Here is a 22763-nt window from a genome sequence, read left to right as displayed (position 1 = left end):
TCAACAGTAATCACCAGAAACGGTTTAAGTTAATTTGCATCTATAATCAACCCGACTTCATTTTCAAAGCAGTTATCGATCGCTTCGATAGATAAAAGAAATATATGTTTTGTTGCGAATGTACGATGTGATTAACTGATTCGTTAAGAGTATGTCGTGAGATTCCGTCTTAACTTTTAATTTCTAAAAATGAGTGTAATGTTGTATTAGTTTGGTATGAATGGTACGAAATGTATGATAGATTATTATATGACACGTTAATAAATAAATTGCGTTCGGTAGGATTAGCAATTAAAGGTCAAATAGAAATGGAACAAAAATTGTATTGAACGAGCAATGATAAATTGTCCGCACATCGTTCTCCAAGGAGGAATTGAAACGCAACCGGACCATTAATCATTGCATTGCCCACGATTTTTTTTACGTGTATCGGCTACGAGGTGGACGTACTTTAACACGCCTCTGAGTACGCGGGGACCGTGACGTTACGCGAAATTCTAGGGGCAGGTCGTAACAACGACAAACGCAACAACTCGGAAACTTAAACCAATCGCTGAAGATACCACGACACTCGTTGTTTGGGTCGTAAGCCAACAACCTGTGGAGTCTGTACTGCTGCTCGCATCTGCATCCGTCTCTGCAGTACATCTGTTTGTTCTCGTGTCTTTAATCAAGCGGAATGAGATTCAGTAATTGTACGAGATTATCACCTGGCACTGCCATAAGTCCCGTTAAAAAATGTAAAATTTTCATCACAAGGTGCTCGAGGCTTCTCATATTTGTTTGCAAAATTCTCCGCGCAAAAGGTGGCCATTTCAACGATACCGTTATTTTTCCTCCGTTGTTAACTGTGCAAATCAATTCTCAAGTTGCAAGTAGTAATATTTCTCATTTCTTTCCTTATAGTTCGTACTTAGAACGGAACAATAGACAAATACTTGTGACGGAACCTATGACAGATCCATGTATCTAAGAACATTGCGAGGTAGTTCGATCTCGTTTGGAGAAACTAATATTCAATTTGCAATATCGTCTAATGGGCGATTCCTTCGAAGAGAAATCGCGATAAATTCTAACTTGCTTCTGTTTAATTCGCAAACCTCTTCTCGAAAATAACTGTCTAGACCAGAATACATCGCTAAGAAGAATACGTGATTTACATTCATGATTTGAATATCGATAAATTCGTTATTGGAATAATTTGCGTTGGTACTTACGTGCATTTCTCCCAATGAACGTACTGTTCGAACGGGTACAGATTCAGGAGTGCCAGTAGTTCGCCCCTTGTATTGTTCGCCCAAAATGGCGCAACTACCTCCTCCTTTACGGGACAAGCGTTCCTGAAACATTTTCGATACAGGTAATACGAACGATTCGTATCTGAAATCACAAAAGAATATACACGACACGATTTCGTAATGGCGCGACACGGTGACACCGTTCCAAAATCGATAAACGTTACTCGTTCTCCGTGAAACGCCAGCGTTTGGAGAACGCGGACGTTACGAGACGATCCGATAACACTTCGAATAATTAGAGCTGGCCCGTTACCGGCCTTTGCAATTTGCCTTCTGGTCATTTCCGTCGTACTAATTACGTTCGTTGGAAGGAGGGGGGAATAGAGTGGGGGGTACGTTATAAGAGTATTGAACAAAAGTGAAACACCATCGGAGGATTCATAACCGATGCAAATAAAACGATCACCACTTACACTCCTCTGAGCTTCAGAACCGGTTGTTCCTGTTGATCTTTCGCGGCGACGTCCTGGTACAGCTGGCCTTCCATGGAAGCTTCCGGCTTATTCGCCGGTCGATATTCCGGTCGCGGTTTGAACTCTTGTTGCTCGCTGGAACTGGAGGTCTCCTGAACGGTCGTTTCTTTCGGCGTGGCAAACAGGTCCCCGCTATCGAGTTCAGCGGGCAGTTCCGTGGTACCGGGCAAACTCGCTGTCGACGTTTCGTCGAAACTGGCCTCTGGTACCTCCGATACATCGACAGTTTCGTTCAACTCCTCGTCGATCCTGTCTATCTGCTCAGGAATCTCGTTGATGCTGAAATTCTGTTCCTTGACAATGGAAGGTGTGATCGGTGACGGTGGTGCCGCCGTCTCCTCCCCGGTGTTGCTTTTTCGCTCGTCGTTTATGCTGCTCGTCGTAATCGTCGTCGGTGGAACGGACTTTGCGATTGGTTCACGAGTGGTCGAGGTGGTAACCGACGACGATGTTCCCGCGGAGGATGACGGTTCCGTGATGGACGAGGTGGTGGTTGTCGCGGTCGTGGTCGTGGTTGTTGGCGTCGAGGTGGTTGATTTCTCGGTCGGTCGAAAATGAGGCCTGGTGTATTCGCTCAATTTTGGGAATTTGTTCATTCGTTTCCCGGCATTATCGTTGAACGACCTGCTCGTGAAGCCACGTCGCTCGTTCTCGTCGCCATTTATGCGCAGATTGTCCTCGCTCTCGAAGTACTCGTAATCGTGTGTGTACTGGTATTTCCTGAAACGATTGTTCGCGATTGGACGAATAAACGAGGTAAGAAACGACGGGAAATAATGTATTATTACATCGTTGATCGCGTTTCAAGTAAATTCTCTGCACGGAATATTACGAAACGTTTAAGGTGCTCGGCGTTAGCGAATTATTTTTAAATATAGTTCCTTCGTATATTTTTCTTGTTACGTGTAATATTCGAATCGATTTTAAAAAGTGATCGAGATCGATCGGCAGCGACGCTCGCTATTGAAAACTTACCTATGGTCGTCAGAGAAGTGATGGTAATAATCATCGTATTTTAATTCTATGTCGTTTCTTTCAAACTCTGCTCTCAATACGTTAATATGCCTTTCGTCACCGTACATACGTCTCATCAATCCTTGATTTTCTTGTACGAAGCGTCGTACAGCATGCCTGAAATTGAAAGAGTGTACAACACGCGAAACAATACGTGTTTTGTTGATAAAAATAATTAAAATTTTATTTATAATTCTTCTCAGAATTTAATGTCGGATGACTAACGACTTTGTATTTTTCCAGTTCGAATCGTTATTTTCTCGAAAGTTAACTTTTTATTGTTCTTACTTTTCATTTTGATCTCCTGCATGGTAATTAATTTAAAAAACAATAATTCGAATTCCACCAATAAGAAAATCGAACACACGAACTAAGCTATCGGAGGAGCCAACAGAATGGTTGCAACATTCCGTGTTAATAGAAACGCCATAATTAATTTCAAAACCATCTTGGTATAGGTACAAAACATGATTCAAACTTCCAAATAGTAACAATGAATCTAAAAACACACTTACCGATATTAGAAGACTGGTCAAAGGACAAGATAAAGTTAACAAAACAAAATGTAACCGTATTACATTTACTCGGAGAAAAGAACGATCGGAAAATCTATACATAAATCGCACACTCGTTCCGCAAGTAATAACTGTCAAACACCTAGGCCTCTAGCTAGATAGTAAATTAACTTGGATAGATCGCATCTCACAAAAAATAAAACACATAAATGATAAAGAGAAGCTCGCGACGACCACTCAATAAGAACTCCAAACTTTGCGTGTAAAGTAAACTTTTCCTCTACAAAACAATAATAAAACCAATATGGATACACGGCAACCAGTTGTATGACTGTAAAATCAAATATCACAAAAACGAAACGTGTTCGATCAATTTGTCTGAGATAAATTCTAAACACATCATTAGAAACGAATACATTCGCAACGTCTTAAAAAGAGCTCCGATTCAAGAGGAAATAATTTACTTGACTAAGAAACGTAAAGAACGAATAGGTGCAAACAACGATCCAACAACCTCGATGTGTTATAAACCAATTCCAAAACGATTAAAAAGAAAACATTTTTTGATAAATAAATCTTTATCAAGAAAACTCTCCGAGTTCTATGTGTCCTTGAACTCTTTGACTCTTTCTTTAAATCGTACTGTATTACTAAAGCTATTATTGCAACATTTGTTTGTAATTGTAATGTAGAGAGTAGTGTAAAAATGGTTAAAGTTTATTGCAAATAACGAGGATTAGATTTCGATGTTCTGAAAATGATTTAGAATGTATTTGATGGTTTCGATTCTTTCGTCATATTGGAACTACCAAAAGAATTTCAAGTCAGTGTATCACCGAGAATGAAAGTGCGTACTTCCTCGATATCTTTTCAGTTTAGTCACGTACGATTTTAATAATTGATGGTATTCGGTGCCTTACTTAAAATTCGTAGCGCACGTGATATGTTTGAATAGTGAAAATACAAGACTGTCCCTCTTCGTATTTTAAATTAGCTTTCTACTATTTTCAATTGTAACGCAAATTTTAAAAGGCAAGGAGAAGCTGAATGAAGTACTAACACACTCGATTCGCGATGAATTAAATTCTTTTCCATATTTGGATATTCATTATCATCAAAACACCGTGCACTAATCATTTGTATAATTTGAAGCCATTACGTTTAAATGTGCACAAACCGTTCCTACTGTTTGCATTGGATGTAACACTGGTACATCAATGTCCATTATAAAGATAGTTTCGTAACGATAAAATCTACTCGAAAAATTACTAGTTTACGTACACGTATACGCGAATCAAATTTTACACAATTTTTTAATAATAATATTCTCAGAACTCTCGGTGGATTAAATATTAGAAAAGTATGAGCGATGAAAGATCTTTCGTGATGATAACTTTCTTCGATTCTACGATAGTAGAAATAATTATATTGACGTACCAAGGATAAGCACTGCCAGCTATCGCGCACCAGTTTTGTCGGCGAAAGTCACAAGGAAGATTTGTGAATCGTGCACGACTGGAACGCGAGTACGGTTTGCTGCAAGCCGATGATGCATCGTATCCGAAGGTACTTGGACCACCACCTCCTTGACATCTCACGTGCTGATATGTGATCACCTAGATAGTAATAAAATTAATATTACATAGTTAAAATTCCATCTAATGAAGTTGCAACATTTTCTAACGAAATTAAGAAATACATTGATTTACTTACAAATGTATGTTATATAATACATTACAGAGATACCTAAGTGTCTAAGGAAAAAGGTCGCTGTTTACGCATATTAATGTTTAAGTGCATCAATGGTGCTGCAACATTTCTATACAATTTTTCAAACAAATTGAATTTAATAGTACTGTAAAGTTTTGAATAATTTTATTTACGAAATATGTTAAGCAAACATTGTCACTGAGTAGAGTACACCCAAAGTATATAAATACTAAAATTGTGATAAACCATTCGCAACGTTACAAAACGCAGTGATTAAACACAGGATGTTAGTGGGTCTGTAAATTGATCAGCTATCGACGTTCAAGATTACCATGGATCTACTGGGGGTTTGGTAATGCTCTAACGAGATGCGAATGATCGCAACTGTTTTGTTCGAATGGACATAACGGACTCGAAACGATGAGAAAACGTTACCAATATAAGTCACCGATAAACAAATCCAGCAGAGAAACAGGACGCGATAAAGTGATCTAGAAGAAAATTAAGATAAGCGAGACTCCAGGAAAGGAATACATATAAGATTTCAGCACTACGAGCAATCGCTTGTGACGCCTCCGGTCGTTAGAAGACAGTTTGCGGAAGACATATTTCTACGTTTCCGGTACATAATGTACTAACACACTTTCCACTTGATAAAGTTCGACAATTATTTGCAAAAGGTTATACCTCGTAGATCGTTACGATTTTCGAATATACTCGAAAGAATAGAGTCGCGAGTAACTCGTGCCTTGAATCACGTGGAGGTCGTTTATGGTGGCTGAGATACGTAGTTTCGAACTACGTGTGAAAAGTAGCGATCTGGATTGGTCTGTTTCTACTTCGAAGACGATACAATTCTTTTCTGAAACGTAACACTCGGTCACTCGTCCGTATCTCCCCCTCCACCATGCGTCTTTCTCTACCTTGCGTTAAGTAGCATTTGGTTAACGAATTGGGAAACTTCGAAGCTACGATCCCCGCGCGATTCAAATGCGGATTTCTCGGAATTTCATCCTGCGTGATATATCTCAAGGATGTGGCGATCCGTTACGTACAAACATTAACGAATAATTATCGAAACTTCCATGAAAACGAACAGGAATCGACCCTTTGCGCTCGATTAGTTGTTTCACACGGGAAATCGAAAAGCTCGTGGAGACCTTTTAAATCAAAAGTTAAGAATAAATCGTAGAATGGATTTCGATCTTGTATCTTTGTACATATTTTGCGAAGTATTTTTTTTTTTGTTCACTACGAGTTGTAAAAATTTCCTTTACAACGGTGTATCGATCAGCGACTCGAGTGCAAAGGGTTAAGGATAAGACGGTGTGTCGGATGAACGCTCACCTGGAGGACGAGAAGCACGATTACATTCATAACTCGCGTTTGACGTTTGTTCGGTGTTTTGGACCCAGGGGCCCAGCACGTCGCCGATTACGCTCGTAGTCCGTGCGCGTATCGTTTTCACTGAGAAGCCGATTGGCTACCGTAAAAAGGACGACGACAGACGGACATTCGCGGCTACATGACAGCACCTCCACGCGCGAGGAGGACGCTTTCATTACTGGCTGTAATCAGCCGGCGGCACATGCGACGCGAGCGGTTTCGCGCTGGTAAAAGTACGTGCAGGCCGCGGAGTCCTTCGTGCGCGTTCGACGCTCGCTTGACCGAGAACTCAAGTGGGAACGAGAGGCGAAACGAGGGAAGAAAGGGGAAGAGAGAGCACGTCGCCCGGTGAGTAGGTCACTGTTGCGGGTACCGTTACATTTGGGCCCATTGATGTGTGTCACGGGGCCCCCACAGTGACGTAGCAAGGGCCCTACGGGCTGCTGGCGCAACGGATCTCTTCCTTGGTCAATTAGGAGAAAGGTGGGTAAGAGTACGCGCTCACGGCACCGTCCATCTCCGGAAATAGTAATGTTTCACGAGATGAATGCGATCCACCGCGGTAGGTAGCACCGCTAAAAGATCTGTCTCTCGTTCAACGTTACCCCGCTTTTTCTCTCCGATCTCTTGTCCCGTGATCGCGCGGGATCTCGGACTCGTCGATGTGTCCTTTCTCTTGGGCATTGTCTCTCTATTCGTTTGGAAACAAATCGAACGGAGATACGAAAAAACAAAACAAAAAGGTACAGCAACCAATGGTTTGACATCTACGAATCGATCCCGAAACGATTAAAGAGAGAACATTTCACGGATCTCGTTAAGCGTTCGATTACGAATATAATAGTAGATGTAGAAAATGTAGTACAAAGTGTACTTTTTCCAGTGTCTTTTATCAATCATTTTTGAGTAGTTGGAGCAAATGAATTGCATTTGTCTATAGTATAGGAATGGTTAAATATGTCACTCGTTTTCTCATTTTTTTGAAAAGTTTCCATAAAAATCACATAACGACAAATATCTAACGATTGGAAAAATAATTTTCTTCTGTTTCACCGATGCTTCTTGTACGAGATTTATTTACAAATGGAAAAAAGAAGTAGACGAGTATAGTCGTAAATGCTGTTTAACGCTTATATCGAAACTTTCCGCCTGTTCTACTGACCTCGAAACCACTGTCACTGCAGGCTGTTTCACTCAAGTTTCCTGCTTTTGTGCGATCACACCGTGTTCTGGACAAAAACGCCTTGATAGATGCGACAAAAGATGCAACGCTTTCGTTACCATGCTTATACGCGTCATGATAACGAAATCAAAAACAATTCGGTTTCAATGCCAACCGTGACTTGGAAATAGAGGGAGTGCATTTGTCTTTACTATAACCAGCTTATGGATAGAATCAGAATAAATTTTCATCCAGATTATCGTTTAAAGAAATTGTATTCTTAATGTATAATATTTATGATACTATTATGTCTAATACGATCATTCGTATATTTTATTTTAAATGGTGTCACAAACCGATTATACGTACAAAAGTTAATTCCAATAACAGATGACAGACAACAATGATGATTAATAATTTATTATCGAACGATGAAACGTTTCTATTCGTTACATCGAATCAGTTAATTTAATTTGTCGAAACACGATTTAACAGATGCAGCTTAATAAAGCGATCTGCATCAAATGAAACGATATAACGAATTTATTTGTAATTAACAAAGGAATTGGGAGAATACTTTATTCGAAGAATTATTCAGATAATTTTTTACTTAAATAATTATTCTATCGATACTCTAAACTTGTGTAAAATATTCCTTCTAAACAACAAATATCAGTAGATCAACTTACCTTCAGTTTGAAATTTGCATCAAATTTCTAACGTAGAATTCTAAATAATTATTTCAGAAAAAAGAAAATACAATTTTGCCTACATTCTATTTTGCATTAATTTGTTTACGATTACTTTCAAGGAATTAAGGATTAGATAATACAAAAACGTAAAAAACGAATAAAAACGCTATATAAAGAGATACCCTAAATACAATATTTACCTACCCTATTTTTGCACATCTTTTCATTAGGAACAAAGTGCAATAGCATCTTGCAGATACACGAATTCACATAAATCAGAGCATCGAAAAGATCCCTTAGGGGGTCATGTTAACATTTTTTAAGGTGGTAAAAATATTGAAAACATATTTATACGTTAGATTTTTTTTATTATTTCGAAATATCAGAACATTTCAATTGTATACAAAAATATACTTGTATAATGTTTTTATGTATCTTTAAAAAAAAAAAACACGCGATTACCGTGTTATTTGTAATAATTTTTTAAACAATCAGCTGTTTATATAAGCCCGGGCACTCTGAATTCCATGAAAGCACGGTGCAATTTAAGTAGAATCGTTTACATGCGTTTACGTTCCATGTTGCTTTCTCCTTTTTAAAGATGCGCCTTTAATACCGTCGGCAGCCTTAAGGTAATAGTATTATACTCCACCATTCCGTTAGGTGAATAGCATTGGATTATTGGAGCATCGTTTTGCCCGATTACTGGTTGGCAAAATACCAGTTTGCGACGGTAGGTGGTGAACGCAAATACTGGTTCTTGCTAGCGATGGGAATGATTCCGAATCAGAATCATTGGTACCAGTTCGTAAATTGTGATCTAGCATCAAACAGTATCAAACACGTTGGTATCTATTAAACCCTCAATGGAAAATATTGTATGCTACTACCTGATATAGATTTGTTATTTTTTAATTAAATTTTTTAAAAATTAAATATATATTTATAGAACCAAGATAAAGAAATAATGGTATTTATTCCCAATTTAAAAACAAAAATAAAGTAGAAGTTTCGTAATTTGATACTTTCTCGAAAGTATCGTTAAGTTTATGTATCTGTGTTAACATTAATTTACAATCATAATCAGTTTACAATTATAATCAGTTTCTTATTTTAATTGTAATATTTTTTTTTCGTCACTGCAGTTGCTCAATACCGATTACGCTTTTTAAAAATTTTGTTATATAATATATTTGAATAGTATCGATGATTATTGGATATCGAAGTGTTAGTACAAAAGTGTTAGTATCTAAAATTGATAAATGTATAAGATTCGATATCTTTCGAATTAATTGTTCGAGTATTGTCAATATTTAATCGTATTAGTCCCATTGCTAGTTCTTGCATCTTCACCTAGAAGTAGAAAAGAAAGCTGTTCGCCACTCACGCGCGCATGCATACTCAAGCAAAGTTTACAACTACGATGTCGGATAACGTAATTACTGGTGTTGCATAAATTCTGTTAAACTATGCACAAGTAAGGGAATGTAATAGACACTCGATATCAAGAAATTTCTAACAGGTGCAGTAATAAGTGTAAGCCACACGGTGTATATAAAAGATGTTCTTCCATATTTTCTGTGTGAATTATGCATGCCAGAAGAAGTAAATGATTAAAACATATTAAAACTATATAAAACGTACCTATACAGTACAATAAATGACTTTTTAAAATTTGTTTGTTTAATGACTAGATTCGTAATTGTTCAGGGTACTCCAGTAATCTTTTCATTTTAAATATATATATTTAAAATGTTTCGGTTTTGAGGTATCTTCAGTGATACACGAAGAATAATAAGAACAAAAAAAGACATATTTAAAAATACATTAATTTCCTCTCTATGTAATACATACAGCAATGTTAAAAAATAGAACTTTATTTAATAAGGTAAAAATGGTAAGTACATAATTCGAGGACGTTTTTAAAGAGGAAAAGAAAAAAGCGGATTTAAAAAATATTATGTATTTCTACATCTTATTACATAAAGTTACGTTCAATCTTTTATTAATTCTTAATTCTGCTTTACATTATGTGGCATTGAGTATTAGTAACAAAATAATACGATTCGGTATATACAATACTTCAGTTATAAAACTATACGATTCTATACAAAAGACAGTAAAATTCTTTAATAAAAATATTCGACATTAATTTTCTGCCGATTCTTATATTATTTTTATTATTTTAATCTCTACTTACAGGAGTATCTTGGCTGCAGTAAAAAGGACTGATATAAGTGTTAGTAATTGTTTTCATTCATTTTTAGTTCTCAAAGAAAAAACCATCTCTTGAAAAGTAGTAACTATTTGTTAAAGTTAAATTTCTATCCGAAAATCATTTTACATTCCAATTTTTTGGATGCAGCCCAATCTATTGAAAATAGCTAAAAATCACAAATGTTAACGTCCTGTAATTTTTAAACGAAACTAGCAAAATGATGACTTATACTTCTCTCATCGAAATTTCTAAGCTCGATTGTAAAACGTAATTGATATGCCGTGAAATGGCTCACATGGAAAAAAGGGTGACAGTTGGTGTTAATTGAAGTAGAAAAACGCTTCAAGAAATAATTTTATCAGGAAAAACTAAAAATGGATAAAAAAAGAAACGTTTGATATTTATTGCGAATTCTTTCATAAATATAGCTAATTTTTAAAGAGATCAAATATGAGCGATCTAAGTTTCCTTATTAATAATGTTTCTTAAAAATCTATATTAAAATATAAATTTAATAACGTATTTATAAAAAAATATGTTGCTATTTAATCATTTGTAACCTAATTAGTATTCACATGGTTTTGCACATATAACAAATATTCCTTTATTTTTGTATATTTTCTAAATTTTTCTGTCAAGAAAAGACTTTTGTCATACGAGTTATATAATAATTACTTAAACATTAGAATCAGATGAATTTTCTTGTATTTCTATCGTTTCTTTTTTTTCTTTATAGGTCAAAAATCCTCCTACATACCATAAGAGAATGCATGAAAGACTTAAAACCGAAGTGAAATGTAGAGCACTTACGTAACTGTTCATCGAATCATGCACTAAACCTTAAATATGAGAAAAGACAAGAAACAATTGATAAATAATTAATTGTAGGAATGTGTATTGTTATTCATTGAATGAAACAAATTACTGTGAATGTCATGGTATAAGATCATATAGTAATACATATGTGAAAATTGAAAATTAGTGCGATTTTATTTGTAGTTACCTATTAATATTTCTATAATTTGGTGAAATAAATGATTTTTGATTAACCAGTTAATATTACAAGGCAAGTTTTAATAAACCATAAATAAAAACCTGTATCAAATGTTTTGGATGATTTACGAGATGACGATAAAAGTATATTAAAGGTAACTAAATTAAACGATCACTCACCTATAATTGGACCTATGCCAATAGATAACATACCGTTGCAAACCATTTGCATTCCACATGCAGCTGGTAGTTTTTTTAGAGGAACATAATCAGGAATTATTAAAGCTTGAAAAACAGCTTTCGTTCCTTTTGCAATGCCAATAATCAATGACACACAAACTACTACAATGTAGGTGTTTCCCCAGATTGTTAAAACTGAAATTAAGAACATTTACTTAACTTATCACAATAAAACGTAATATCTATAACGGATGTGAGTATACACGAACAAATAATATTGCTATTTATATTTTAAGATTCTGTATAACTTTGATAAATAGATTTAAAATAAAACCATTTAACTACTTATGACTTTTTAGTTTTAAAAATAAAAATTGTATCATTTTATACACAGATATTTGGACGAGCATTTGTAATAAATTGGTGAGGATTTTTCCAACGAAAATTAGTCCAAGTATTTGGATTTATTTGATTTGACTTTTCTAAAGATGTAGTGAAACATATAGAAGTCATAATTTTCGTTGAATCATAAAACTCAAGTCCAACGTGTGTATCTTATGGCTCTTAATTGAGACTATTGAACGCAAGAGTCGTTCGTGCCAAAGAAGTAAACAGTGATAAGGATGATCCTATTTCATCCAACCGAGGAAAAATGATTTCATACAACTGGGAATTACTACATTAATATACTTCTTTTACGAAATTCTCTTGCTTGCCTTTTTCCATTGTTGCAAGGTCATATTAGGCCATGTTGCTTTCTATTGGAAATCTTGATCGCATTAGATACGTCAGGTTAGTCCCTAAGTTGATGCGTATTTTTCATAAAATTTTAAAATATCATAAAATATACGTATTTTATGAACGAATAATATACACTCCTTCATTATTTACGTTTCTTTATGATTTTTGTTCTACTTTATCGATACCATTATACACAATGAAATTTCATTTGAAGAGCCACCGCCATTTTGACACTCCTTATTTTCTCAGTTCTCTTATTGAGATAAGTTTTAAAATCTTTGATCAAACATCTGAAGAGTAAGGTGAGGATGAAGTATGACTACTCAATTTGATTATCTGACTTTTGTCAACGTTGTTTTAATACCTTAACGAAGCAAAACTTTCTTCTTATTCACGAGATCCGATCACTTGTTTACAAATGAATTATTCGTCCACTATATTCACCTACTCACGATTGACGTCCGTAGTGATTATTTAGTTCAGTTTTAAGTAAATTTCAGTTAAGAATTAATTGCTCTTGTTGTTAAAACTGTTGAAAGTTTCCAGGTATGTATATACAATATATTTTCGAAAAATAATTCCGACATTTTATAGTTATCTCCGATAAGGATTTGAGAACATGCAAATACTGATCGTTGATCCTCGTATCATCTGATACTTAACAAACAAAATTTGTTGGTGAATGATTCGGTAGATAAAATGCTCTTAATTTTCACTGAATTTACGTAAGTTACCATAAACCTAAAATCAACCCACCCAGCATATTGTATATTCGTTGCCGTGAAGGTGTCGATTTCTCATTTTCGAATATTTTACGTTATTGTACGTACTGGTCCTTCCTAGAGTAGAACCTATCAAGGAAGAAATGTAAAGATTCTTGGACTTCCATCCAGCTTTTTGTGCCAATAGTGGAACGCACAGTCGTGCAGTGATGTCTGAAGTGGCTTGGATCGACATCAAAGTAGCAATCGTAGTTCTTTCAAGTCCTGAGAGCTCGGAAAGTACGAACGGAATCATTGCGTTGAAATTCATTTCTGCAGACAAGGACACTCCCATACCTGTTGCAAAGAAAACGTGGCTGGTAAACGATTATACGTTTTGACATAGTGATACGAAGTTTTACAAGAATACATCAACTATGAATTATTATTTTTAAGAGTGAAAATATAATAAAATTACCCAAGATGACTGCAATGTAACGCCTGTCCTTTAAAAGATCGAGATCCATATGTTCAGAAATTTTTGACAAAATCTTTTGTTTCTTTTTCGTCTTACTTTCAATGTTCACATTTTGCGTTAAAAGTGGCTCGCATTTTTCCATTTCTCGTTCCACGTTTTCGTTCGATAAACGACAATTAACATCGCCGTTTTTAACATCAGTCAAATTTTCAAGTTTCACTTCATTGGTCTCTTTCACGGCACTGTTATCGTTATACTCTGCGGAAGATTCCGTGATGTCATTGCCCTTTGTTATACTTGTAATCTATTAGAAATCAAATCTGGCGGTGAACGTCAATAATTGTCTTTTTCTACGATTTTAAGAAGACACCGAACCATAATGGTTAAATCACACAATTAAAGCACGTACTAAAATTTAATCAGCAAAATTTTTTAACACTATCAATTGCTCGTCCCGTTATAAAGAAAAAAGAATAATATTTTATTTCTTAATCCGAGGCTTCGTTATCGAGATAGGAGTAATTAACATTTTTTGGGAATTTGCGTCATGGACACGTGTTCTTTGTGTATGAATATGCGTTGCTCCACAATCAGCCGATTAGTATTATATATAAATAATGCATGTCACAAGTGACTGTTCATTCGAATTACTTTGAATTATTCGTTATTTAAATCAATTTTAAAAAGCTTTCAATTATATATAATTAAAAACAGTTCGGAGAAAATCCTGGGTTTATTTTTCTCAAGAAAACTTTATCAATCCATTAAAATCAGTTCTTAACTTTTTTATTCCTACAATTCTGTATGCGCAACATTATTAGACTTAAATAAATAAATAATAACAATAAATAAAGAAAGCTTGATGCAATTTTGACCACTGTAAATTTTTTCAAACATAACAGAAATAAATAAAGAAAAAGTAGAGAAATACTATATGTCTGTCAAAAATTTGCAGAAATTTCTGCGAATTTTCAATGTCAATTTTCTCGAAAACGAAGCATCGCGCGAGAAAAACTTGTTTGTATTTAATTTTCAATTTATTTTATCCATAAAGAATTACCTTCTTTTCAGGAAGGGTATTTTATACTCCCTTCAGTGTCTTCTTAATAATGGTGTTTTTATTCAATGAATTTCAAACTCACTTCTTTCTCTTGAAATGGTCTTAACAACGATGCTCCAACAAGCGAATGTGTGGCGATACCAGCAAGGATTAAGAGTGTCCCAGTGGTAGCATAATTTTCTAATAGTTTTGCTATTAAAAGTGGCATAACAATTGGACCCAGACCGGTCAATGTTACCGAGAATCCCATTGCCACGTTACGTTTCTTTCGAAAATATGTAACGAGAGCTAGACTTGTTGCTGGAAACACAATTCCGTGACCGATACCTATGAACCATGATATCGTATCGTAAATTCACAATGATGTTGTACTTCAGAGAATTTAAGAGTATAAAGTATAGAATGTATGTATACATTTTAAAACGTTTCATGATAAGAAATGATTGATTGCTATTATGCATCCATTTTTAATAACACTGCACGATTTTATTCTAGAACGACGCTTCGCGGTGTCAATAGAAGTCTACTGTATGCAAAACCAGAGACAGAAACAAGATACGAATTACTCACCAACGATAATACAATAAGTGACAATAATAGAGGTAAGAGAGACAGCGAACGCAGTCATGCAGATACCAATGGCGACGGTCAAGCCACCGATGAAAGCGACCTTTCGAAATGTGAATCTCTTCATCATCGGGCCGCTTATCAGACCCAGACTACACGCGATTGTTCCATTCAGATGAAGAATGAAGGATGTTTGTGTGGCGGTGATACCGAGTGAATAGAAACGATCCGTGAAGATAAGGCCGTAGAATTGTTGTATTGGAAGTATCGCCAACTGAAACAATTGTACGCTTAATAAATAATTGAAGACACAAGTACACACTTTATACGGTAACGGAACTCTTTATCTTGTTCCGAAACTGTGTACCATGCACTTCGGAAAGTTAAATTGTTACGGATGTTCTTCAATATTCTCAGTACGGATTTTGCATACACTCTAACAATCATTAAAATAAGGCTAAACATGAATCTGAAGATCCAGTTTTAGCGATAATTTGACATAAATAGTTTAGGAATATCTTGGATATGTTATTAATCTCTTTTCAAGAAATACTTACTGCAATGTCAAGTTAAATTAACTTTCGGTGAATTGACATCATGGTTTTTAATAAGATATACGTATTTTTAGACAAGTGTATAACGATATTGTTAAAAAAATTATTTTTACCTTACTAAAATTAGGCAAACTGAATAAATATCTATATTATATAATAAATTCATTGCTATATAATATTTAAACGCTTCTCTAAGTAAGAGAATCTTCTCTATAAGATTGTGTAATATTTTTGCTAAATATTTCCAGCGGTAAGAAAAGTACACAATGACAAGCTGGAATTAAATTTTGAATCCTTAAAATCTTTCCATGTTTCATTCTAATCCACGTTGTTTATTTTAGTATATTTTTCATTTAAAAACCTTTCATTTTACAGAAAAAAAGTATTTCTATTTATACTAAGCATTCGTAATTAATCACGAATATCGCTTGACATATTACTTTCTGATAAATAAACGCCTGTCGTATGTATGTCGTATTTATCAACTTGAAGCACGAATAATACATAGGGTACATAAATTTATTATTATTACATACAGGAAAGTGACATATACGAATTAAGAATGATATAGTAAGTAATGATATTTAATTTACACTTTCGATTCTTTAAAATCGGCTATCTCGATAACAATAGTACCTACAATAGAAACTATAACGTTTGATTTTACTTCGTGACGGTATCAGAAAGTTAAGTGAGAAACACGTGGTCATCGAACACGCCGGAATATCTCAAAGATACGTCACGATACGGTACACACATCGTGGATCTTCGATACTAAAAATGGGAAAAAAATCGAAGAAACTCACGTTGATGATTGTCACAGCGACGACGATCATCCAGGCCCAACCTTTATCAGGTTCCTCGCGTGACATTTTATCGAACTTGGCCGACCTTCGTCTTTAATGATTCTCAGAAATTACGGGAACACAGCTGCGTTGCTTCTTCCTCTCCTTCGCCTTGTCTTGGAGCCGGCGGCGAACTGCAAACTTAGAGTGTCGGCTAAATACAAAACGGGATTGGACAAATGATAAGATACACACTTAGTAGTGTGGGTAAGTATTGGATATATCTATCTACACAGGCACGTGCAAGAATTGTTTATGCTTCAGAGCACTTGTCGAGAAATCGAAGCGTGTTTGAAAGTCATTATGGATCAACGTTTGCTTTATTCTGTATTCATAGTTACACATTACATTCCCTCGAGCATATGTTTAGGTAAACGATGACAATAAGAAGTTAATAATCATTACAATTTCTCAAATAATAAAGGTTTTCCACTTTTGACGTTTACTAAATTCTGAAATAAAGTAATTCTTTTCTACCGATTATAATTTTTTCAAAGTATCTGATAGTTCATGTTTCTTGTGCAACAATTGTATCCTTTGAATATTGGAAAAAAAAAAAACAACACTCGTGCATTATTTAGAGTATTGGTTATCGAATAATTGCTTGTCGAAAATTGTAGTAAAGGTGATAAAGTAGTCATATACGGAAAAACGTTTGAGTTTGAATATTTTAAACATTGGAAGATCTAAATGTAAAGTAACAGTGTTACTTTAAATTTGTCTGTGATTCAATAAATTTAGTTGATTGTGTAGATGGATGAATACACGTTTTATGCAATTCCATTCTTATCTTTTGTTTGCACGTTAAACATCTAGGCTTTTTACAATCTTCATCGTCTGCTTGAGCTCTATGAAATATAAGGAACAATTTGCACGATTTATGAGATAACTGAATATGGAAAATTCGTTTAAATGTCACGACCCAACCCTTGAAAAGCATTACAGGTTTTTTTTCGGTGTTACTCGCGGTATTCAAAATATAAAGTAGAGAATTGTCAAAATTTGTGCTTGTTTTCCCGGAGAAAAGAATAAAAGTAAAGACAACACTCTAGTCTTGTAATAACTTTTTAGTAGACAAAAACAGACAACTTGCTCATTTTAAATAAGGATATCATTCAGCAGACTACATAGTGTGCTCGAAGTAAATATTTAGATCACTATACCCTCTCTACACACTATACTTGATAAGATATATATATATATATATATATATTTCTACTTGGAGATAGGTTGAATTTACTTAGAGAAACTAATCGAAGTGTAGGATACCATGAGATTTTACAATATATTGGAGTATGTAACAGATAGTAATTGGGCTGATACGATTAGGTACAGATGATATTCAATCGATTCGACACCAAAATACTTCATAGTTAACTACAAGAAAAAGAGGAGAGGGAATTGTTATACAGGTGTATAAACATAAATATAAAAAGAAGTATTGTCAACGTGTTTAAAGCGAGATACAAGATTCAGTATTCATACATGTATTTTAATTAGAAGTAGCAGATTCTCTTTGCTGTGACCTATTTTGGTTAATGGTTTCATAGCTTTAGAAAGGTTTAATAGCTTTCAGTAATGATTACTCAAGTTGGCCAGCGTCTGACACAGTGAATATGACGATGACCATAATTTGCTATCTACTCTGAACTTTAAGAGATTAATCAAATTGGGTACAGTAGCAGGGATGTGTCTAAAGTATTTGATGCCTAGGGCAAATCCTGTCCGGATAAATAAATTTTTAATTAAACGTACAGAAAAATATATTACATTTACAATTAAATATTTTAATTGTACATTACTAGTTTGAATATAAGAAAAAAGCACAGAAAAATTCAACGAATAATTGTAATATTGAATTGTTAGCAGACTTATAATAATGTTAAGAACATTATATTTCCATCTAATGTATTATAATATTGCACATTTAATTTTTATTTTGCATTTATCTTTTACAATGATACGTATTAGAGTAATTAATCATATTTTATAGAAAAATCTGATATTTCTTCTTATGTTAAATAATTTTTCCCACAATTAATAAACTACAGAATAAAGTCTTTTATACAATTCTTTTTAAACATTTACAGTGATGATTGCATAATATTATACAACGTATTCAGTTGTTCTTTTACGGAATTATGCAGATGTTACTTAAATGAATTCCATTCATATAAATTTGATGACGAACGTACGTACATGAGTTTGCACTTTATAATATCAATTGTTGTATATTCAGTCGGTCATATACAGTATTTTAGTAAATAGAGAACGTTCAACAAGATGGAACACATATAGTTACGATAAAAAAATTTCTCCCATTTACTACCTGCCGTTGTGAAAGATGAATTTCTCCATAATTCGTCATTGTTTATTCGTTCTATGAAGCTCACTGTGTGTTTCGAATAACCAGAATTCACATACCACATTAATTCACTTTTCTGCGAGTTTAACAGATAAGCATTGTTATTTGTTCAAAATTGTATTCCTCATATAAGATTTCTTATAAAGTAGGTTCCACTACCAGATGCTATTTTTAAATCCCAATAAAACGTACCAAAATAAAGCGATTACGTATATAGTAAACAATTCAAGTTCGTGGACGAAAAATACAAAAATAATACACGAATGAAGGAAACCGAATTCTATAAAATTTATCAAATATTAAAGTTCATGTGAATTTATGTAAAAACTATTTTCATCAAATTAGTACATAATTGTGAGAAATATTAATGTCATTAATTATCTTCTAAGAACAAAGAAGAAAAATTCAAGAATTTTTAATGTAACAATAAGTTTCAAACCGTAAGTATTTCCCTTGTACCATGAAAGCATTAAACGAAGCATTATTATCAAAAAGCATACGAAATATAGAATGTTATTCACAAACAGTTCACGTACGAGTAAAATATTCTAATTAATAAACCTGATTCTACTATTCTACGACGTCATGCGATGAATATTTATCAAAACTTTTAAAAGAAACACTTTTCGTAAATGTTGAATTCCGAACGAGACGAACATTTGCTAACGAATGAAACTTCGTTAAGAACTTAAAACTTTGCGCACAAAGGAACTAAATTTTTACTTTCTAATCGCACCGGTTTCATACGTGACGTCTTATCGCGGTTGCTACATTGTTATTCGCGTTTTTTAGTTCTCATCGTTGAAAGCATATTTCGTTAGCGACTCGCAGCAGCTTTTTCACAATACATACGCCTTACTCGTCACTTCGACTCACTTGAAAACACAGTATTTTCCCATCAAGCACATTCTCGAACTTTTCATCGGCGCTTTTAACGTCGTGTCTGAGACGCAACGCAAAAATGAGCAACATATACATGTATGTTCCGAGCGGAGCTGCGGATTACTTGTGACTGGCTCTTTGAAGGGAAGTCGTTCGATAAAAACCGGCTTCGTGACTTGACTCCAGAACGAGTCTGGTCGTTGACTCGTGGGTTCGTTTACATGCATCGTTGAATCTGCACCGGCAACGTGTTTTTCCACGTAAGAGTTCGGTATATCATCACCGTTGCGTATACACCAAAATATTTTTGAATAATATAAAAAATGACGCTTCGCGAAATTACGTAAATTTTGAGCTAGACAAAACTCTTATTTAGATAAAAATTTTAATCAACGAATAAAAGGTAGACAGTTTTTAATCTGTTATTTGCTCGATAAAAATTACAAGCTATATTTTTAAATGAAATTATATTTCACGTTGAGAGAAGAAGTGCTTATTTGAATAACTGATGGAATAAATGTAGCAACTAAATTATTATATTTCTATTGGAAGAATATTTTGTCCAGTTCTACGCACATTAAAGTACATTTTAATGTAATTTGTATATAATGGTAGATAACGTTATCTGAAATAAATTTTGTATATAACGACCAGTTAAGTGATGACGTAAGTTGCTGATGTCTGAAAAGTAAAAGTAACATTGTTTATAGACTAATTAGAGAATAAAAGTTATTAGGAGATTAATTTACCCTTTCTGATTATCAGACATAACAATTATCTACTTGTTATTTAATTGGTATCATTGACCTACAATTTCAGGCCGTTAGATGAATTGCTACTCTAACTACTCTATTGTATAAAAAATGGGTACAGTCTATTGTTTCAGAGATAAAACATATTTTCTAAAATTTATCATAATGTACGCATTTCACGCATTACAAATGAATATGAAAGTATATACAATAGTAATAATAATAATAATAATCAGATTAACAATAAGGAATCAATATATTATCCTCAAAGCATGTTGCTCAATGTAATAGTTAAGAAATGTCATACGAATGTTGAATAATAACCTATCTAAAAACATTTTTATATATTTAGAATTTTCTGAGTGTGCATATTGTTAATTACTTCAACTTTTTCAGTATTGAGAGGTCAACAATTTTTGTTCCAATTCTAACTGAAAATGGATTCGAAAATAAAAATTTTCTTTTGTAAAACATTTTCGAGCTATTTGATAAAAAATGGTTTATTAAAAAGTTATATCAAAAACACGGAGTGCAATTTTGGAACGATATCAATTTTCTATTAATATGGACAGTCAATGTGTTAAAATGGAACCCATTATAAAAATGGTTTATTGGAGCATTTATAATAAGGCATTAATATGCGGTACATCAGTCACGTTTAAACATTTTAATAATAAAAATTCTTCGTATTCAATGTTTCTGTTATAACTTATTAATAAAGCACCTTTGAATCTATGTTTGCATAACATATTTTCTTATTTGTACTTGTACAATATATTGGCACAGTTTCATGGTTCAATTTGCTACACGTGTACATATAGGTGTACTTTGAATGTAAATTATAAAGAAGGATACAGTTTTCCGAAAAAATATTCTCGATTTCTACTAACATTGTTCACATCACATATTTTATAATTACAGTGAAAAGAATTGTAACAATTTAGCTTCTAAAAGCTCATATTGAATTAGAGTACGTTCAATTTGTAACGTGTAATTAAAAGTATCCCAAATATTTATTACAATTTAGTTATCACTTAATTTTCAGATAGTAGTGCTTAATTGTACAATTCTTCGTATTGTTAAATGTTCTTAGTTAAATAACTCCATACTTATTAATTTTTTTGTTATAATACACAATAATCATTGCACTACCATGATTAAAATTTGACAAATGTACATTATAAGCGTGAGTGAAGTAGTATTATAACAAGAAATAAATGTTACATGAGTCATCTATTGCAAAAAAATGTGATACATTATTAGTACGTGATATTATTGATACAAGTATCAACAATATTTCATAAACTTCTCATTTAGTTTTTTATACGCTTCTCTCGTTTATCTAATATCGTACTGATTTTCTTAAATACCTATACCATGATGAGTTCTTTTTTAAATCTATTCTGTGACACATATGACTGGCAGCATAGGAAGGATAATGGTGCAGGATCACAAACATTAAGAATTTTTCTGTTTACATTTTTATAAAAAAAATTGTTTCTATCAGGTGCTTTAAGCGGCCAAAAACTTGATAACCACGAAACAATGCTTTTCTATAAATTGATTAAAATAAAATTTTTCGTTTTCAGCTCTTAATTGAGAAATATACTTATTGGTCATATATTAATTACAAAGTTTCTTATTTTTGTCAATGTAATCAAATTAATACTAATAACGAGTGAAGAATGATGACTGAATTTAAACATCAAAATCATCGATTAACCATTGATCGATAAAGAAAAATATGATTTGTTGTTTACAAATAAATAATTAATTTGTATATTAATATTTATTAATTCGATAAATAAAATTCTACCCAAATCGGAGTACAGCTTCTCTGTGAAACCTAAATGACGTCTATCATTCTATCACTTCGTTTTGTGCTTGTTTGGCTGAGGTAGCTCTCCTTTTAAGCGCACCAATCGTGAATTCGAGACTCCATGCAACAAAAGTCATGCTTATCATGAACGTCATAACGTGTATACAAAAAGTATAACTTTGGCTAACGTCTCTGATATATCCTAAAAAATAAAAAATATGTGTGATTAACTTCTGTACAAAAAGATATGCTTAACGTATCCGATATTTTTAAGTGCAACAAATGTTAGCTATTTTATGCAAACTTTCCTTTCTGTTATGAATTTTTAAATCTCTAGAGAAATTAAATTTAAATATAA

At 33.6% G+C, this 22763-nt stretch overlaps 3 protein-coding genes and 1 long non-coding RNA gene across 15 annotated transcripts in view; 1 reads left to right on the top strand and 3 right to left on the bottom strand.

Annotated features, from left to right (window-relative positions):
* Nucleotides 1-279: 279 nt before the first annotated feature.
* Nucleotides 280-6393, bottom strand: Spz4 (Spaetzle domain-containing protein 4). The gene is made up of 6 exons (XM_076307144.1): nucleotides 6358-6393; nucleotides 4738-4916; nucleotides 2747-2902; nucleotides 1712-2491; nucleotides 1218-1340; nucleotides 280-664 (listed from the first exon to the last, which is right to left on the bottom strand). The coding sequence occupies exons 1-6, from the start codon at nucleotides 6385-6387 to the stop codon at nucleotides 421-423; spliced, it is 1512 nt and encodes a 503-aa protein (XP_076163259.1). The 5' UTR covers nucleotides 6388-6393; the 3' UTR covers nucleotides 280-420.
* A 3905-nt stretch (nucleotides 6394-10298) lies between these two features.
* On the bottom strand, nucleotides 10299-19977 carry LOC143144706 (monocarboxylate transporter 9-like). 10 transcript variants are annotated; one of them, XM_076307379.1, is made up of 8 exons: nucleotides 19829-19977; nucleotides 16549-16741; nucleotides 15192-15462; nucleotides 14704-14948; nucleotides 13562-13865; nucleotides 13213-13440; nucleotides 11642-11836; nucleotides 10299-11307 (listed from the first exon to the last, which is right to left on the bottom strand). In XM_076307379.1, the coding sequence occupies exons 2-8, from the start codon at nucleotides 16612-16614 to the stop codon at nucleotides 11144-11146; spliced, it is 1473 nt and encodes a 490-aa protein (XP_076163494.1). In that variant the 5' UTR covers nucleotides 16615-16741; nucleotides 19829-19977; the 3' UTR covers nucleotides 10299-11143. The 10 variants fall into 10 exon arrangements, 9 of the variants coding, with proteins under 9 accessions (XP_076163494.1, XP_076163495.1, XP_076163498.1 ...); XM_076307380.1 differs by having other exon boundaries at nucleotides 16549-16728; nucleotides 19829-19976; XM_076307383.1 differs by having other exon boundaries at nucleotides 16549-16721; nucleotides 19829-19974.
* Nucleotides 19737-22763, top strand: part of LOC143144709 (uncharacterized) — a 4367-nt gene continuing 1340 nt past the window's right edge. The window contains exon 1 of the long non-coding RNA XR_012991495.1: nucleotides 19737-20094. This is a non-coding gene — a long non-coding RNA (uncharacterized LOC143144709). The remainder of the gene's footprint in view (nucleotides 20095-22763) is intronic.
* Nucleotides 22299-22763, bottom strand: part of LOC143144707 (monocarboxylate transporter 12) — a 17031-nt gene continuing 16566 nt past the window's right edge. For all 3 annotated transcript variants that reach the window (XM_076307390.1, XM_076307389.1, XM_076307391.1), the window contains one exon: nucleotides 22299-22607. In XM_076307390.1, coding sequence (XP_076163505.1) covers nucleotides 22447-22607 — 161 coding nt within the window. In that variant the 3' untranslated portion in view covers nucleotides 22299-22446. The remainder of the gene's footprint in view (nucleotides 22608-22763) is intronic.

Source organism: Ptiloglossa arizonensis, chromosome 3, assembly GCF_051014685.1.
Source record: "Ptiloglossa arizonensis isolate GNS036 chromosome 3, iyPtiAriz1_principal, whole genome shotgun sequence".
NCBI classification, from domain to species: domain Eukaryota; kingdom Metazoa; phylum Arthropoda; class Insecta; order Hymenoptera; family Colletidae; genus Ptiloglossa; species Ptiloglossa arizonensis.
The sequence above is the reverse complement of the archived record's forward strand: the minus strand, read 5'-3'. Positions and strand labels throughout refer to the sequence as shown.

Bases quoted from the DNA above. Each gene is read 5' to 3' on its own strand.
- Spz4 (XM_076307144.1), bottom strand. From the start codon at position 6,387: ATGAATGTAATCGTGCTTCTCGTCCTCCAG. The intron at 4,917-6,357 runs GTGAGCGTTCAT...ATTACTATCTAG, and splicing joins TCGTGCTTCTCGTCCTCCAG to GTGATCACATATCAGCACGT. The intron at 1,341-1,711 runs GTAAGTGGTGAT...AAAATGTTTCAG, and splicing joins GTTCTGAAGCTCAGAGGAGT to GAACGCTTGTCCCGTAAAGG.
- LOC143144706 (XM_076307379.1), bottom strand. From the start codon at position 16,614: ATGTCACGCGAGGAACCTGATAAAGGTTGGGCCTGGATGATCGTCGTC. The intron at 14,949-15,191 runs GTGAGTAATTCG...CATGGTTCATAG, and splicing joins CACTTATTGTATTATCGTTG to GTATCGGTCACGGAATTGTG. The intron at 11,837-13,212 runs GTACGTACAATA...TCTTAATTTCAG, and splicing joins TTCTACTCTAGGAAGGACCA to TTTTAACAATCTGGGGAAAC.